The 17,860-nt window shown below is 34.1% G+C and overlaps 1 protein-coding gene across 3 annotated transcripts in view; it reads left to right on the top strand.

Annotated features, from left to right (window-relative positions):
* LOC107847662 (protein HIRA) overlaps nt 1-9,006 on the top strand; it is a 12,725-nt gene extending 3,719 nt beyond the window's left edge. Inside the window, exons 2-11 of one of the 3 annotated variants that reach the window (XR_007047526.1) lie at nt 246-524; nt 772-1,023; nt 1,109-1,506; nt 1,625-2,636; nt 3,942-4,143; nt 4,479-4,719; nt 5,152-5,274; nt 5,800-5,917; nt 7,320-7,950; nt 8,152-9,006. Coding sequence is in view for 2 of the 3 variants with exons in the window: in XM_016692052.2 (XP_016547538.2) it covers nt 246-524; nt 772-1,023; nt 1,109-1,506; nt 1,625-2,636; nt 3,942-4,143; nt 4,479-4,719; nt 5,152-5,274; nt 5,800-5,917; nt 7,320-7,808 (3,114 nt within the window). In the remaining variant the exon portion in view is untranslated. The other 2 variants (XM_016692052.2, XM_016692053.2) reach the window with 2 other exon arrangements.
* Nucleotides 9,007-17,860: the final 8,854 nt, after the last annotated feature.

Here is a 17,860-nt window from a genome sequence, read left to right as displayed (position 1 = left end):
TGGAGAGGTGGGTTTAAAGCTATGTTTTTCCTCGTAAGAAATGCTCTTTACAGGGAAAATGTGCAAATTTGTGATATTTTGTGAAGGCATTTTCGCTACTGTATGGTTTATTATCTTAATTTACTTTTGCTTATTAGCGTGAGAAGCTTCTATCTTGATATTCATCTATGTTTTTTTTCTACATTAGTTCAGTTTACTGTTACTAATATAGTACTCTGAGTCATATGCATTTAACGTGTCTTCAGGTTCGTATATGGAACATGAAATGTGTGGGTAGGGACTTGGCAGCAGCAGATGAATTTACATCAAAACTTCTTGCCACACTACGTGATCATTTTGGGTCAGTGAACTGTGTTAGATGGGCAAAACATGGTCGATATGTTGCTTCTGGCTCTGATGATCAGGTGATTCAAGTCCATGAGAGGAAACCTGGCTCCGGAACCACAGAGTTTGGCAGTGGAGAGCCTCCTGATGTAGAGAACTGGAAAGTTACGATGACATTGAGAGGACACACTGCAGATGTGGTAATGAGACTGATCTTAGATTCTGAATAACTAATGTGCTTTCTATGCAAATCATATTATTTTTTTGACAAACCTCTTTCTTAATCTCCTATCTTTTGGTTCTCATTGTGATAGTAACATCTGAAAACTTTGTCATTCAATGGACCTCGAAATCATTTGAATTCATATCTGATTCTAAATGGATGCCTATATTGTCTAACCATGTAGCTTCTAACCAATAGGGTTGCTCTTTCCATGTTTAAAGTAGGTCGATCTAAATTGGTCTCCAGACGACTCGATGTTGGCTAGTGGTAGTCTGGATAACACCATCCATATCTGGAATATGAGCAATGGCATATGCACTGCTGTTCTGAGGGGTCACTCTAGTCTTGTTAAAGGTGTCACCTGGGATCCAATTGGTTCATTTATAGCTAGTCAATCAGATGATAAGACTGTCATCATTTGGCGAACAAGTGACTGGAGCCTTGCTCATAGAACTGAAGGTCACTGGGCAAAATCTGTGAGTTTCCTATATAATTTTAAAAATTTTCCGTTTTCGTTTTACTGAAACCTATATCCTAACAAGCGTGTCTTTTCTTTTTCAGCTTGGGTCAACTTTCTTTAGGCGGCTTGGATGGTCACCCTGTGGACACTATGTAACTACTACTCACGGTTTTCAAAAGCCTAGGCATTCTGCTCCTGTTCTGGAGAGAGGGGAATGGACTGCCACTTTTGACTTCTTAGGACACAATGCTCCTGTTATTGTTGTTAAGTTTAATCATTCTATGTTTCGGAGGAATTTGGCTAATGCTCAGGAAGCGAAAAATGCTTCTCTTGGATGGTCAAATGGTTCTGTAAAAAGTGGAGGAAAAGAGTCCCAACCCTACAATGTTATTGCTATAGGAAGTCAAGATCGCACCATAACTGTGTGGACTACGGCAAGTCCACGTCCTCTTTTTGTTGCCAAGCATTTCTTTTCTCAAAGTGTTGTGGATTTGTCATGGTAAGTTAGCTCATAACATCGTAAATGTTGTCTTTTCACAACAGTAAAGGCGTTTTCCATCTTGAATTTTCGTTGTTCTTTTTTGGCCTTCTTTCAGGATATAATTTTCTCTGTGCAGGAGCCCTGATGGATATTCTCTGTTCGCATGTTCTTTAGATGGAAGTGCAGCCACTTTCCATTTTGATGAAAATGAACTAGGTCATCAGCTATCTGAAGCTGAATTAGAGGAGTTGAAGAAAAGCCGCTATGGTGTTGTTAGAGGTCGACAGGCAAATTTAGCCGAAAGTCCAGCGCAACTGTTGCTTGAAGCAGCAGCTGCAAAGCAAACTTCAAGCAAAAAACTAACTGCAGACCCTGCACAAATTCAACTAATGGCAAAGTCTTCTGCTGATTTGGATAGTGTGGCGAAGGTTCCCCCACAATCTGATAATGGGAAAAAGGCTGAAGGAGCTAACAGTGACCGTATAACCAAACCCGCAGCTTCGACGCGGTTGTTAAGTCCGGTGAAGCAAAGGATGTACAGAAGGGCTGATGGTCGAAAGAGAATAATTCCAGAAGCAGTTGGTTCTCCTACCCCACAGGAAAACACCTCTGGAATTGCTCAATCTCCTGTCGTTGAATTCACTAATATGACAGGAGAGCAGAGGAAAGATGAGAATGGTGTCGTACTGTCTGATGCAAGTGTTAGAGAAGGATTTGCAAGGAAAACAGTCAGCGTCAGTGCTGACCAAAAGGAGCGCTCAAGTGTAACTGCTAGAGCTACCATCAGTGAGAGCCTCATCATTGAGAAGGTTCCTCCTTCTACAGGTAAGGATGGAAACATCAGCATAGAGCAGATGGGAGTTGTCAAAAATCCATCACATTTGGGTACTAGTGGTACTCTTTTAATCAGGGTTTTTGATAATAAAGAAGGGGAGGACACTGGTCCAGTTTGCTTAGAGGCTCAACCCAGGGAACAAGCTGCCAATGATGTTTTAGGGACTGCAAATTCTTTTGTAATGAAAGAAACGGAGATACTTTGTACCAGGGGCGGTCAACCTCTCTGGTCTGACCGGATTTCTGGAAAAGTTACTGTTTTGGCTGGAAATGCCAATTTTTGGGCTGTGGGATGTGAAGATGGCTGCGTTCAGGTGAGTTTGAAAAAGTTTGAACCGACACATTTAACTGTTTTCTGCATACGTGATTCTATCAATCGGTCAAGTATGTTAGATGTTGATATGGTGGAACGAATCTGCTTCTTTTATTTCTACTCATTCTGTGGTTATCTTCTGTTTTTGTATGTTGATCTTGTAGGGACTAAATAACTAACTGTTGCCCTACACAAAAACTGACTCGACATGCAAAATAAAAGAGTGAATGTGTATATTTAATTTTACCCGTTTCTTTCCAAGACTACCAAATATGAGAATTCTCCCCTCTTTGCCAAGACGAGAAGTTGGGACAACACTTTGGACTTGATGATGGCTCCTGTTATCGAGCCCTTCCCTTTCAGAATTTATTTTCCCCATTTCTGACAATTCTCTTCGCCTAATTAGCACTCTGGTTTGTTGCCTTTGTACTTTTCTTTTCCTCTCCTATCCCCGGGTGTTGTGTACGTTAATTGATCTGGGCATGCTTGAGTAGTGTGATTCACATTTTTTGACCTAAAATTTTGTGATCCAAACCGTACCTCCAATTTTACTGCTTGTAGAAGAAAAAAAAACGTTTATTATTTCTGTTGTCTTCCTCTTCTTTTCGTTCATCTGTTGCAACTCGTCTTTGATATATTGAGCTTTGTCCTCTTTAAGGCTATTATCACATTTTACATGAGTTTGGTTCAACAACAACAACAACAACAACATACCCAGTATATTCCCACCAAGTGGGGTCTGGGGAGGGTAAGTGTACACAGTCCATACCACTACCTCAAAGTGAGATAGAAAGGCTATTTCCGATAGACCCCCGGCTCAAAATAAAAAATCTAAAGCAAGATAAGATAAGAATAAAATAAAGCAATCTAAGATAAGATACGGAATAGCAATAAAACAAGATACAATGGAAAATAACACCGTCAATAATACCCAAAGCAAGATACTTCAAGTATACACCCAAAACATACAACCTCCTAACTCTGACTAACCTTTCCTAATATATACTACCTCCTCATTTTATGTGACTCCATTTGAACTAAGCACAAAATGGAGTTCTAAGAAAGAAATAAAAACTTTTGAAACTTTTGATCTTAAAGATGCCTAACATTTGGGTGACTATAAGATCTTGTCATTAACTTTGTGAAGCTCAAGGTTGATTCGAGGACAAAGAAGTTGCATTAAATTATAGATCCCAATTTTTTCCTGGGCTGCTAAAGTTTCTAAATTTTCCCATATTTGCTTGCTAACTTCAAATATTCTTCCAATTGTACAATATATTCTTATTCTCATTTTTGCTTGTAAAAGATTTATACAAAATGTGGACGACGTGCCATGCCTACCATGATTATGGGATCTGCTGCAGTATTTGTTGATTGTGATGAATCTTGGAAGTTTATGCTTGTCACAAGGACAGGGTCATTACATCTTTGGGATCTATTCAACCGGAAGTGTCTCCTTCAAGACTCGTTGGCGTCCCTTATGACTTCAGATCCCAAGGCGAATGCAGGTTAGTTATAGAATGCAAGATTTAATTTATGTGGATTCTGACAGAGAATTGTGCTCGTCCTTTTTTAAGAATTGCCATGCCGCGTAGAACTGTGTTCTTCCGCTTTTACACATCCTGAACAATTTGGCTGCACTTAGAAGTTCAAGGGGATATTACTCTGATCCATACTAGCTGACAATTGTCCAATCATGGGTACTGGTGGAAGTAACATCCTCTAGTATTTCGCTGCACAAGAAATGGTTCTTAGTTGATTATTATATCCAAAATTGAACCAACTTATTCCATTGGCTTAGATGCCGTCCGTATCTTATAACTTTTTCTTGACTCGTAAACAGGCACAATCAAAGTGATATCAGCAAAGTTATCAAAATCTGGTTTTCCTCTTGTTGTCCTCGCCACACGGCATGCATACCTCTTCGATATGAGTCTCATGTGCTGGCTGAGGGTTGCAGATGATAGCTTTCCGGCTTCGAATTTTTCAAGCTCCTGGAGTTCGGGCTCATCACATGGCGGTGAGCTAGCGGCATTGCAAGTGGATGTTAAGAAGTTCCTGGCAAGAAGACCCGGCTGGAGCAGGTCATTGTGCATTTTCTTTCGTTTTGGTTTGTCTGAACGTGGCATCCACATTATAGTTAGTCACTAGACGTCAAAAACATTTTCTACTTCCTTATTCTTGAATTCTTTTTTTGATCAGAAAACTGTAATAATTAGTAATAGTAAACATCAATGAGAGTAAAAAATCGAATAACAATTTTATTCTTGAATTCGTATTAGTTCCTCTTAGATATTCCTTCCTAGAATTTCCCAAGAGATGTCGAGTGTTTAGTCTGTGTCTCGGTAGATTAGCATATTGAAATATTGGTAGGGATAGAGTGACTTGCTGTTTGAATTACTGTACAATTGGCGTTTGTGTGCAAGTTTTTTGCTTGATTTTATTTTTGTGGCTCGTCTCTCTTGCTGAAGTTTGTGCATGTAAAACTTCAACCCTTCTTTGTTATACATCTGCAGAGTCACTGATGATGGGATACAAACACGTGCTCATTTGGAGGCTCAGTTGGCTTCTGCTCTTGCTTTGAAGTCTCCTAGTGAATATCGTCAATGCCTTTTATCCTACGTTCGTTTTTTGGCAAGGTATGTTATCTTGTCCTTTGGTGATATGTATGTAATCTTCATCAGTACTGCTTCGTTTTAGTTTATGTGACACTATTTCATTAGTAGTCCGTTCTAAAAAGAATGACACATTTTGAGTTGTGGAAATTGTTTTGCCTGCATATTGACAGGGTTTGGTTTGGAGAAATCAAGAGTTCCAGTTTAAGAAAGATAGTTCTAAGAACTGAATTACCGGACTGTAAATGGTGGTGCTATGTTTGTATTTATGAAGTCTCATGGTTTTACTTTGTTATGTCATGTATATGTGTTTATTATTTGCTTAATTCAATTTTACTGTTAATTTTTTTTTTTCTGAAGCGGAGTTACGTTTAGAGAAACAGTATTGTTCGACTTTAAGGATTTTGCTTTTGTGGTATTAGTATATCTCGGATCTACATGCGTTTCGATTAGTGCAGAATTGTTTTAGTCGGTTTTGTCAGAGATGAATTTTCCCCTTATTTGAATTCGTGAGTATCAAAATAACAGATGGTTGCTCTTTAAATGCAGAGAGGCAGATGAATCACGCTTGAGAGAAGTTTGCGAGAACTTTCTTGGGCCTCCCACAGGGATGGCTGAGGCTTCATCCTCTAAGTCAAATAAATCTGCTTGGGACCCTTGTGTACTTGTAAGGGCTTCTCACGCTTCTCTTTTACGTGTATTTCTTTAGGGATTCTATCCTGCTATTAATACTGCTTATGTCTCCGTAAACGTTGGGTTTTGCTTTCTTTTAGCTGAGGGTCTATCTGAAACAACCTCTCTACCCGCTAAGGGTAGGGGTAAGGTCTGTGTATACTCTACCCTCCCCAGGCCCCACTTGTGTGACTATACTGGAAACGTTGTATTTCTTTTAGGGATGAGCCAAGCTTGCGGCTCAACTCCAACAATATCTGCAAATATATGTTACTGGCTTTGTATATGAGCATGATCTTCCATTTTGCTCCGTTCTCTATGTCGCATCTTAGTCCATCACTACAGAGAAAAATGGTGATAGTTATATTTGTTAGTAAATACCTTACTTCTTTGAAATGTTCAGTACAACAACATTTAGTGCGCTTTGGACATGATTTGAGATCAGGTTGATTTTGTTGTTGTGAACGATGATCGTTTATGTAAAATATGTTCAGACTGTAAGATCAAATACCTCTTGCGATGGGGCTTAGCAAGTTTTCTTTGAATAATCTGAGAAATAATATGAGATATAGCAAATATTTTGTGATGGTGGTGTCTGGGCCATTAAGCGCACCTCAACTATTCCACTGGTACTTGCAATCTTCAGATCTTGTTGTACTATGTTTTGGAAAAATAACATCACAGTGGAGTTATGCATGAGGCATTATCGCTTTTTGCAATGTCCCATCTTTCTTTCCACATCTGACGAACTATGTCAATACTTTTATGAACAGCTCAAGCTAGAAAGTAGGTTGCATAAACTAGCGAGGGGAGTATTAGATTGTTAATATGTTCCTTGAAACTATGTAGGAGTAAAATCTTTTTGCAGCTCAATGTAGGAAGTTGGTCATATAACATGAGACCGATGAACTTCCGAGCTTCATCTGTAGAACAATAAAACCCAACAACAGTTTTATTGTTTTAAGATGACATTTATTTTCTTTCTTGCCGTGTTCATGAAGCATCTTACCATATTTTCTTTTTCATAACTATTTTGATTCGCTGCACTTGGGCCAAGGGTCTTTCCGAAACGGTCTCTACCTCCACGGGTTAGGGATAAGGTTTGCATACACTCTACCGTCCCTAGACCCCACTTGTGGGATTGCACTGGGTATGTTGTTGTATGTTCATGCAACATCTTCTTGATATAATATACCTTGGCGATGATTTTATCCATTGCATATATTCTCTCGGCTAATCGTGTTTTTGCTCATATTTGCTAGATTTCGTTTTCTCAGTGAGATTCTAAACGAAGCTATCCAGTTACAAAACGGAAGCCTGTATTTAACCATTAGTCTCCATGTGCAGTTACATAAATTGGGTTTTCATGTTAATGTTTTTTATCCCGGCTATTTCAGGGTATGAAAAAGCAAAGACTCCTTAGAGAAGACATACTTCCGGCAATGGCATCAAATAGAAAAGTACAGCGGCTGCTCAACGAGTTCATGGATCTCCTCTCAGAATATGAGATACCTGACACAAATCTTGACCAGAACAACGTCACAACGACCACATCAACTGAAATGAATCTCAGACAGACCAATGTTGCAACCACTACAGATGAAATGGATACTGATACTGATCACCCTACGACTCAAAGAACAGCTCCCAAGACTCTAGTACCTGACCCAACACCTTCCTCGGCTGTTAATGACCGAGAGGATCTTGCTCCTCCTGCATTACAATCAACAGATCGTGTTGAGTCTTCTACACCATTGAAAAATCCAATTCAAGAAAAAACTGATGAAGCTAAATCTGTACCACCTCCAACAGATCAAATGAATTTGGATCCACCTGCATCAGTTGAATCGGAACAATTTCCATCAGCACACGAGAAGGTATCTTGACATCTAAGTTTTCGTAGATTAGATGTGATAGTCACCTTAAAGTACTGCTGACACAACCACCGATGCTGTGGACTGTAAAAAAGATCTTCCACATGCGGCTTCCTGGCTGGATGTCTTCGGATGCACCTACAAGGCATCCAAGGTATGTAACATGATAGGCTTTTTGTTGTAGTGGAGTTTGATTTTTGTGTGACGACCCTAGATAACCTTTTCATTTCGTCGAGTTTTCTTGTCATCGTTCTGAGTATAGTTTCTGCGCCGTGTGAAGTATAAGGTGTATGTACCCTTCCTAATGACTGACATTAATTGAGATCTTTGAGCATTTCACATTCTAATGTTGCAGCAAGTACTTTGTTGAACATAACAACATGGTTGCCATTTGAGTACACATTTGTTTACTATATGGATGTACATCAGTGGTGTCAGAGGCAGACGTAAGCCCTGAAGAGAGGCACAAAATATGTCGAGCGCTTTGCCGCACTTGGCCGGTGCTTGAGGTCCTTTGCTTGACTCCGAGTGAATAGTCTTGAGGGGTAGGGACTAGCATGGGTAGCTTGACGCATCTTTTGACCCAGGAGAGGCCTTTGGCCTTGAGAGGTTCAGTCTTTAGCTAACCAGATGGTTAGGCTTGATATTTTGACCCATCCATGCTTGTATCATTCAATGTCGTCATCAATGCTCTCTTGATATATTTTTCCTTGCCAATGAGCGTAATCCTAAAGAAGCGACACTATATTATTCATTTTAACGTAATTTTTTTCTTCTCAAGTTTTTGTATATATATTTATTAATCTCAAGACTACCATGTATATTTGTCTTTTGTCTCCATTGAGCACATTGAGCACATGCTTTTTTTGTATTTTACGCTTAAAGCCCCAATGGACCCATGGCTCTTACGTCAGGCGACAAAGGTTGAGGGAGGTTGATGGACTTAGTGACTGAGGTCTCAGGTTCGAGCCTTGAACTGCGTGAAGTAAGCCGGTATTCAAGTGGAAATGGGTTCACTATATATTCCCAAGTTTCGAAAGGTCCTAAGGGTTGACCCAAACGAATTTCTCTGTCATTTTAAAAAGAAAATACATGGTCGGGTTCATAGTAGAACATACTCTGATATTAATGTAGCTCTTATTTTTTTTGACTTTAACTTTAATACAACAACGACATACTCATTGTATTCCCACAAGGTGGGGTTTGGAGAGACTAAGTGTACGCAGTTCATACCACTACCTCAGATGAAGTCGAGAGGTTGTTTCCGTTAGACTCCCGACTCAAGACAAAGAACATAATCTCTTCTATATAATATATTAGAAGTGTGAAAATTGTTAGAAAAGTGATTTGAACTTTTTGATCTTCATTAAAAAAACTTTTTTGATCTTCATTAAAAAAACTATCCTTTAGACAAAATTGTCTTTTAACTATTCTCTTCAATTCATTATTTAATTTCTTTTATTATATTAACTAGTCTTCTAAAATATACGGGACTTTTAAAATATATGGAGGGAGAATCAGTTAACATTTTTCTTTGTACTGATCAATTAGAAAAATATTTCTAAAATAGGACTCTATTAAAGAAGTGTTTCTATAAATACTGAGATGCATGTTAAACTAGAGAAGAAACTGGTTTACTTATTGGGAAAATATGATTGATACTCATTTAACTTGATTCGGTTGCATGTCTAGATTGATATTTAGTAATTAATTCGGTTGCATGTCTAGATTGGTATTTTGCAATAGTTTAGAGGTGGTAGATGAGTGTCGAACGATTTTGAGGAAATCTTTGTGTAAAAGTTAGATTAATTATATTATTTTGATGTCTCTATCATCGTATTGTTTTGTTATTGTTTACAGGTGGTAGATGAATGCCGATTGACTTTGAGAATTTTTTCTGATAAAAGTTAGATTTAATTAAATAAATTCTCCAAAAGATGTTGAATTTAATATTGTATTCATCTTTATTATTTAAACAAATATTCTATTTAGTGTAATGTTTGAACTCAATAAAGTGAGGTACACGCGCGAGGCGCGTACACCTAAACTAGTAACTAACAAACAAACAAAAAACATAAAAGTAGACAAAAAAGGGGGAAACATACCGCTAGAAAATAATGAAAATAAGGCAGGTAATACTATAAACTATCTATTTGAAATCGAAGACAGCACCGAAACACCACTAACAAGCAACTACATACGTAGATGCAAACAAAAACACTACCTACTACGACTTTCACTTTAATAATTTTAATAAAAATTTATATTCAAACGCCTCTGAAAAATGATAATTTTACTGCAAAATTTCAATAATTGAACGATGATTTGAGTAATGAACTCAACCCTTCTAGTACCATTATCTTTAAAAAAACGAAGAAGGGTAAAAAAATACCCCTAAATTATTTGAAATGAAGTAAAAATATCCTTTGTTGGTTTTTTGGCTCAAAAATATTCCTCCGTTAAGTTTTTGGCTCAAAATTACTCCTCTATTGAATTTTTGGCTCAAAATTACCCCTCTCTCTAACGGTTGGACACCAAGCATGCTACATGGACCAAAAACACCACTTGGACAATCCACATAGCATTCAAATGAAAAATTTCTCTTTTAATCCACTAACCCACTTAATAATCATAAAATTCGACCCAACCCAAGCTCCCTTTTAGAGATGAAACATGTGTAGAAAAATTAAAGTTTGAATGCAAGCATTTACGTTCAAACTCCACATAAAGATTGAATTTTACAATATGTGATTCATATTTGTTAAAAGCTGATGATTTTCCAGTAAAACAAAGTAAGTATTAATTTTCTTAACAAAATTTACAATTTAAAAGCTGAAATCAAAAAGGAAAAGAAAAACGAAAATATCTTATTTAAAAATAAAAGGAGTTTCAATCATCACTTTGAGATTATTTCTCCTTCAACTTGTCACCGTTGAAGTATTCGTTCATTTCCATAATGTGTTTCTATAGAAGCGAATTTGAAAATGTTTCAGTTAACGGTTCAACGAAGAAGCAAAAGAGAGTTTTTGGGTTGATGGTTTTTGATAAGAAATGAAGAATATTTTGGGTCGGGTTGGATTTTAAAAGTGGGTTGATGGTTATTATGTCAGTTAATGGATTAGATGAGGAATTTTCCACTTAAATGCTGACGTGGATTGTCCAAGTGGCGTTTTTTATCCATGTGGCATGCTTGGTGTTCAACCGTTAGAGAGGGGTAATTTTGAGCAAAAAATTTAACAGAGGGGTATTTTTTAGCCAAAAAACTAACGAAGGATATTTTTGCTCAATTTCAAATAGTTCAGAGATATTTTTGATCCCTTTCCGTTAACAAAAAAAAGTACTCCCTTTGTTCAGTTTTTTTTTTTTTAATCTTAACAATTTAATTATCAATTTAAAATTTCAAAATTAAAGTTTATAATTATTTTAGATTATACCTTTAATACTAAAGAAATATGCACAATATTAAAGAAGACTTTTATTAAATATGGATAATTTAATAACTTATATTTTACATTTATTATTTGACCATTAAAAGAACTAAAAAAACAGTTAAAGTAGAATGATGGGAGTATAAATTATTGATATTTCTACGAGAAATAATAGGAAAAAGTCCCCTTCAAACATTTATTAAGTGTCTATAGGCAAAGGGACAACAACTACGCTTACTAATAACCACTAGAGTTGGCATAGTGGTTCATCACTATGTCCCTTAAGCAAGAGGTCGAGGGTTCGATCCTTGCTTCTGTCAAATGGAGCAAATTCTGTGGCCAATTTCCTACCGCTTAGTGCGCTGATTGAGGAATGAAGGATTAGTTTCACGGCTGCCGGCTGTGCGGATACATTGGAAAACCAAAAAAAAAAAAAACTATGCTTACCAATAACCACTAGAGTTGGCATAGTGGTTCAACACTATGTCCCTTAAGCAAGAGGTCGAGGGTTCGATCCTCGCTTCTGGCAAATGGAGCAAACTTGTGGCCAATTTTTTACCGCTTAGTGCACTGACCGAGGAACGAAGGATTAGTCTCACAGCTGCCGGCTGTGGGGGGATACATTGGGAAACCCAAAAAAAAAAAAAACTGTGCTTACCAATAACCACTAGAGTTGGCATAGTGGTTCAGCACTATGTCCCTTAAGCAAGAGGTCGAGGGTTCGATCCTCGCTTCTGGCAAATGGAGCAAACTCTGTAGCCAATTTTCTATTTTTGGGAAACAAAAAAAGAAAAAAAAAACTATGCTTACCAATAGATACTTCTCACCTAATTAAACTTCTTCATAAAAATATTTAAAATATGCTCACTTCATGAAAAAAAAAAGGTTGAATAAATCTTTCAAAAATTTGGAGTTAACAATTGAAAACTTATTTAAAATATTTTTTCGTGAGTCTCATATCTCAACTATTCATTTTTCTATTTACAAAATTAAATTATCATCTTTTTGTGAGTTTCAGATCTCAGTTATCACTCCTTTTATATTACAACACACCTCGATGTTGAGATGGCCTACACACATCTATTGTCGATTGAAAAAAAATATTTGGCCAATTAGGCATCAAATTGTGTTTTAATACAAACAGAGTGATAGTTTAGTTAGATAAATAGAATAATCAATAGTTAAGGTATGGAACTCGCGACAAAAATGATAATTTAGATGTGTTTTTTATCATTAACTTCAAAATTTTAAAATGATAATTTTAATTTTCATATAATACAAAAATAGCCACTATCATAAAGTTCAAATTTCCACGAGGACAACATTTATGAAATTTGAAACTACAGAAACATAAACATAATTCACCTTAATCTATCATATTTACACAATTTACCATCCTTACTAAGTAATTACAAAAATTTTAACTAATTATATATCTTCGTTGGATGTATCGGGAGCTAATTATGTATATTGATAGACCCAGAATCGAAAAAAATATATCGACAACTAATTATGTATCTTTACAAAGAAAAGTGTATCTTCATTGGATGTATCGAGAGTTAATTATATATCTTGATAGACTTAAAATCAATATCCTCAATAATTATATAAAATATCGATATATTCTATAATTAAGCTCATTAGAGTATCTATAACTAATTTCATAATCTAAATTTAAATATTTATAATTCATAGATAACATAAATAAAAGTTTTATGTATATATATACAAAAAAATAAGAAAAATCCATAACAACAAAAAGAGATAAAAAGAAAATTTTAATATAATAAATGTCCTTAATCTTCTTCAACTTATCATTTATGTCTCTCATATAACATATCAATAAATATGAATTTATGTGTTAATTACTCCCTCAAAAGTTGATAATTTTTTTTTTAAAATTGTGATCTAAAAGAGAAAGTTGGTAATTCGTGCATACAAAATTCTGGTATATACGATTTACGCAAATTATTTTTTTACTTGAATTTATTTACTGAAATCCTTTTTTGAATCTAATACGCAATAAAAATTGATTCAGTATCAGCATAGTGAAAATCGATTTTATTATTGGTTTGAATTAGATTTTCGAAATTGAATGCACAATAAAAACTTCAAACACTTTCAAATTGTTAATTTTGTAATTACTATTATTTTTGTATACAATAACTTCAATTGTAATTTTGGGTTTCAATTTTCGTATTCAATTTTTATTTTCATAATTTTGAATTTTTTTTCCACAGAAGTTGTTAAAAGGTTATAATCCTTGTTTGTGTTAGTTTTTTTCTTCTTCTAAATCTCATTTGTAATTGCAATTTGTGTGATATATTCATTCATTACTCTACTGCATATTTCATAATATACATATTGACAGTCTATTAATATTTTTTTATGTATATCTACTAATAGTATATTTGGATTTCTGTATATCTGTTAACATAAGTGTATAATTGTATCTGTTTTAAAGGTTACAAAGATTGTTTTTATTATTTGTATATCTGTTGTTTGTATATTTATATATTAGTTTACATAAATTTGATATTTGTATATTTGTTGTTTGTATATCTATATATACATACATGCAAATCAAGTATACATATATTCAACTTAAAACTGTTGTTTATTATTTATATATCCGTTGTTTGTATATCTATATATACAAATTTGAATGTTGTTTGTAAACGATATTGCAAATGAAATATACATATATTCAAATCAAAATTGTTGTTTATTATTTATATGTCTGTTATTTGCTTATCTGTATATACAAATTTGAATGTTGTTTGTAAACGAAATATACATATTTGTATATCTGTTGTTTGTATATCTGTATATACATATATGCAAAAGAAATAAACATATACATATATGTTTATTATTTGTATATCTGTTGTTTGTTATCTGTATATACAAATTTAAAATTTTTAAATAATAAAAATTTGAATGTATATACATATATGCACTCTAAAACTGTATATATCTGCATATGCATTATTCTTCAAAATGTATATGTGAAAGTTAACTGTCCATACATATATGTAAATTGTATATGCATATATCAAAAATATAAACTATATATACATACATACACTCTAACTCTGTATATATATATATATATATATGCACGTATTATTCTACAAAAAAAAGTATACATATCTACATATATTGAAATAAAAATATATTTTGACCAACAATTCTGTTTCACGAGAGTATATACAAAAAAAACTCGTAATCATTGTCAACTTCATTGCTCCCCCTTTTAGATTTAGATACCTTAAAATATTTTTTCCTTTCCGCCTTGCTAGAAGATGTAATTTTTTTTTTTTTTTTTTGATAAATCATCCATAAAAAAAAAAATAGGGGAGTGACTTACATAATATATAAAAATTTATATTATAAAATAAAAATCCGCAAAAATGAAAAAATTATAAAAACGGGGGAGTACTCCCCCTTTTCTATTTTTTTGTAAAATAGATGAACAAAGAAGAAATTTAACGACTAACTGACATAATATATAAAAATTTTAAAAAAATTAAATCTAATGTCAATAAAAATCCTAAACTAATTTTCTGTGGTGAAAAATCCGCAAAAACGATTTATCACAGAAAAATCAAGGATTATATTTTATGATATTAGGGTGACTTTGAGAGAAAAAAGTTGAAGAAGATCTCTTGAATAATCATGTATTATGATGTTGCCAATGTTGTTTTTTCTTTAATTTAAAATCAAGGATATTAGAGTGATTTTGAGAGTAAATTAAGGAAAAAACAATTGAAAAAGATATCATAAAAAATCTTGTGTTTTGATATTCCATTATTGCCTTTTTTTGAGCTAATAGGATAGAGAGAGAATTGAAAGAAAATACTAAAAATAAATACATGCGAGAGAAAATTGATATATACAAATCTTAATATATTTGTATATAGGAGCCACAAAAACAACTGACTTTTAACTATCAAATGACTATGCATTGTAATTTTTTAAAACATTAACCATATAATATAATTAATATAGTATTTTGTACATAATATATAATTTTTTCTATTTAAAAATAATTATTTTTTAATTCGAAATAAAATTTGACAATTTCTTTACCTAAAAGCTCATAACCTATTTTTTTTTAAATTAAAGTAAAGTCGAATGGGTAAAATGATACGATTCAAAAGTCTTTTATGATAACGTGACCACATGAAGAATTTAATTTTGTTCGTAGTATTTTGTCTGTAGATCCAATTCGAGTACTTCGCGTTACGTTGCTATCAATGAAGAAAATTGGGAACATATACAGGTGATACATCATACATACATATATATCATTATTATTAAGGCCCCAAAATAAGGTGATACATCTTTATATTTATGGGCACAAAGGGGACATAGTCAAAATTCTAAGAACCTTAGCTTAATGCATGATGATTTTGATTTTCATATTTTCCTCATTAAAATTCTGGGGACATTGGATAAGATTTTATGGTACTATAGGGTGGTTAGGGATTTAAGGGAAGTCCATTGACAATATTTCAAAATATATTTCAAGGGGTTCTTAACATCTTCCTCTCAGTTAATAAAATGTTTAATCGGAATCAGTTGTCGTAAATCAATCTTTTGAGTCAAAGTTATCTTATAAGAGATGGTTATTTTATACGACGACTTGACACACATACTTCTTTATTTTAATCCTTTGAGATAAGCATTCAGTATCCCCTTGAACTATGGTCAAAGTTGATACGACACACTCCAACTTCATAAGGGTCCAATTACCTTCCTGAACTCAATTTTAGTGTATTTTTGTTACCCTTTTATGCTGACGTGACACCTTTATTACATAAAATGGAGCCCGCGTCAAAGGTGCCATATCAGCTGAAAAGGTTGACAAAAGGTGCCACGTCAGCTAAAAAGGATGACAAAAATACGCTAAAATTTAGTTCAGGGGGTAATAGGGCCCCTGTGAAGTTGGAGTGTGTCGTAGCAAATTTGGTCATAGTTCAGGGGGTACTAGATGGTTTACTCTAATGATTAGAGTATCTAATCCTTTTGAATTCGGATCCAATTAAATTTTTCGTGAATTTATATTAGTAGACTAGAGTAAATCGACAAAGAATGGAACAAAAGATATTATAAAGACGCACGATAAGGAGTCAAAAGGCAAAAATTTTCTAAGAATGCCCTTTAACTTTCCGAAGATAGGATACAAACGTCATTGTATCGATTCGATAGACTCTATAACTCACTTATTCTTGTACCAATAACACCGATGAACCTATAACTTAATGAAAATATTTGTTCCTAAATATACCATAAATATTTAGGGCCCAAATTGGGTGACTATCCTTATCATAGTTTTGACTATGCCCATAATCTAGGAAATAAAAGAAGATAAGAGTTGAAATTTTAATAACCTAATAACATGTGATTATTTTCATATTTTCCACATTATTACTAATATTTAAGGAGAGTTCTACAAGTTTGTATTATTGACTGGGAATGTATGGGGAATAACTTTTTGTAACACGCTTTAACTTAGTGGGGGTCCTATATAAGATCCCTCGACTATTTATTACCATATTTCTGTGGTACATATTTGTCCAGATGGATTACTCAGACCCTTATGCTCTAGTGCACGTGTATTCACGCAGTGGTTCAGCTAGACAAATATATGCCATAGAAATATGATAATAAATAGTCTAAGGGGCTCATAGGACCCCCGCAAAGTTGAGACGTATTACAATAAATTTCGCCAAAATTTAAGTATACTTCGAATCTTTTTCCCGGCAGACATGCTTATCAAGTTCATAAAATTCAAAAAAGGTTAATAAAGTTGTTAACCTTTTATTTGTTTTTGGTTTTCCATTTGATCCGTTGTTCGATATCTGTACTGGAGATCAACTAAATTTGAATTCACGATAAAAAGTCTCATATTAAAGGTAAAATACTTCTTAATAAAGACGATTCTATATCCAATCATCGAACTCGAAACCTCTCATTAATGTTTTTTTCTTACAAATTGTTAGTTGGCAAGTACATAAATGATCAAAATACAGCATGATTTTGAGCTGCCTTATTTTGAACATTTTCCATTGTAACTTGAATTTTAGTACTAGTCATATTTGTTGTCTTTGCTCTTACAACACATTTTGTACTTGATAACTATTTGTTTATACGTTTGGTTTATTGAACTACAAATTGAAAAGGAATAAAATTATTTCACCTTTTATTCCGAAACAATAATACCTTATCCTATCAACCAAACAAGGCATAGTAGATAAACGTGCTCTTTAGTTTGGTCTTAGCTGATATTATGTCCTTCAATTGTGGGTGTGCACAAATAGACACATAAACTTATATAAAGTTGAACAATTTGACACGCTCGTCCTACGTGATATCCATATTGCAATTCACATGAGATTACCACGTAGATGTCACATAGGACGTACTGGCGGAGTCAGAATTTTCATTAAGGGAATTTAGGAGTAAACATACAAACTAATTGAAGGGGGTTCAAAATCTACTATCTATACATAAAAAATAATTTTAACTATATATAAATAGTATAGTTTTACGCCGAAGAGAGTTCGGATGAACCCCTTGGCCTAAGGGCAGCTCCACCTCTGGTAGGACATGTATGTCTACTTGTACACA

Source organism: Capsicum annuum, chromosome 11, assembly GCF_002878395.1.
Source record: "Capsicum annuum cultivar UCD-10X-F1 chromosome 11, UCD10Xv1.1, whole genome shotgun sequence".
Classification (NCBI taxonomy): Eukaryota; Viridiplantae; Streptophyta; class Magnoliopsida; order Solanales; family Solanaceae; genus Capsicum; species Capsicum annuum.
The sequence above is the reverse complement of the archived record's forward strand: the minus strand, read 5'-3'. Positions and strand labels throughout refer to the sequence as shown.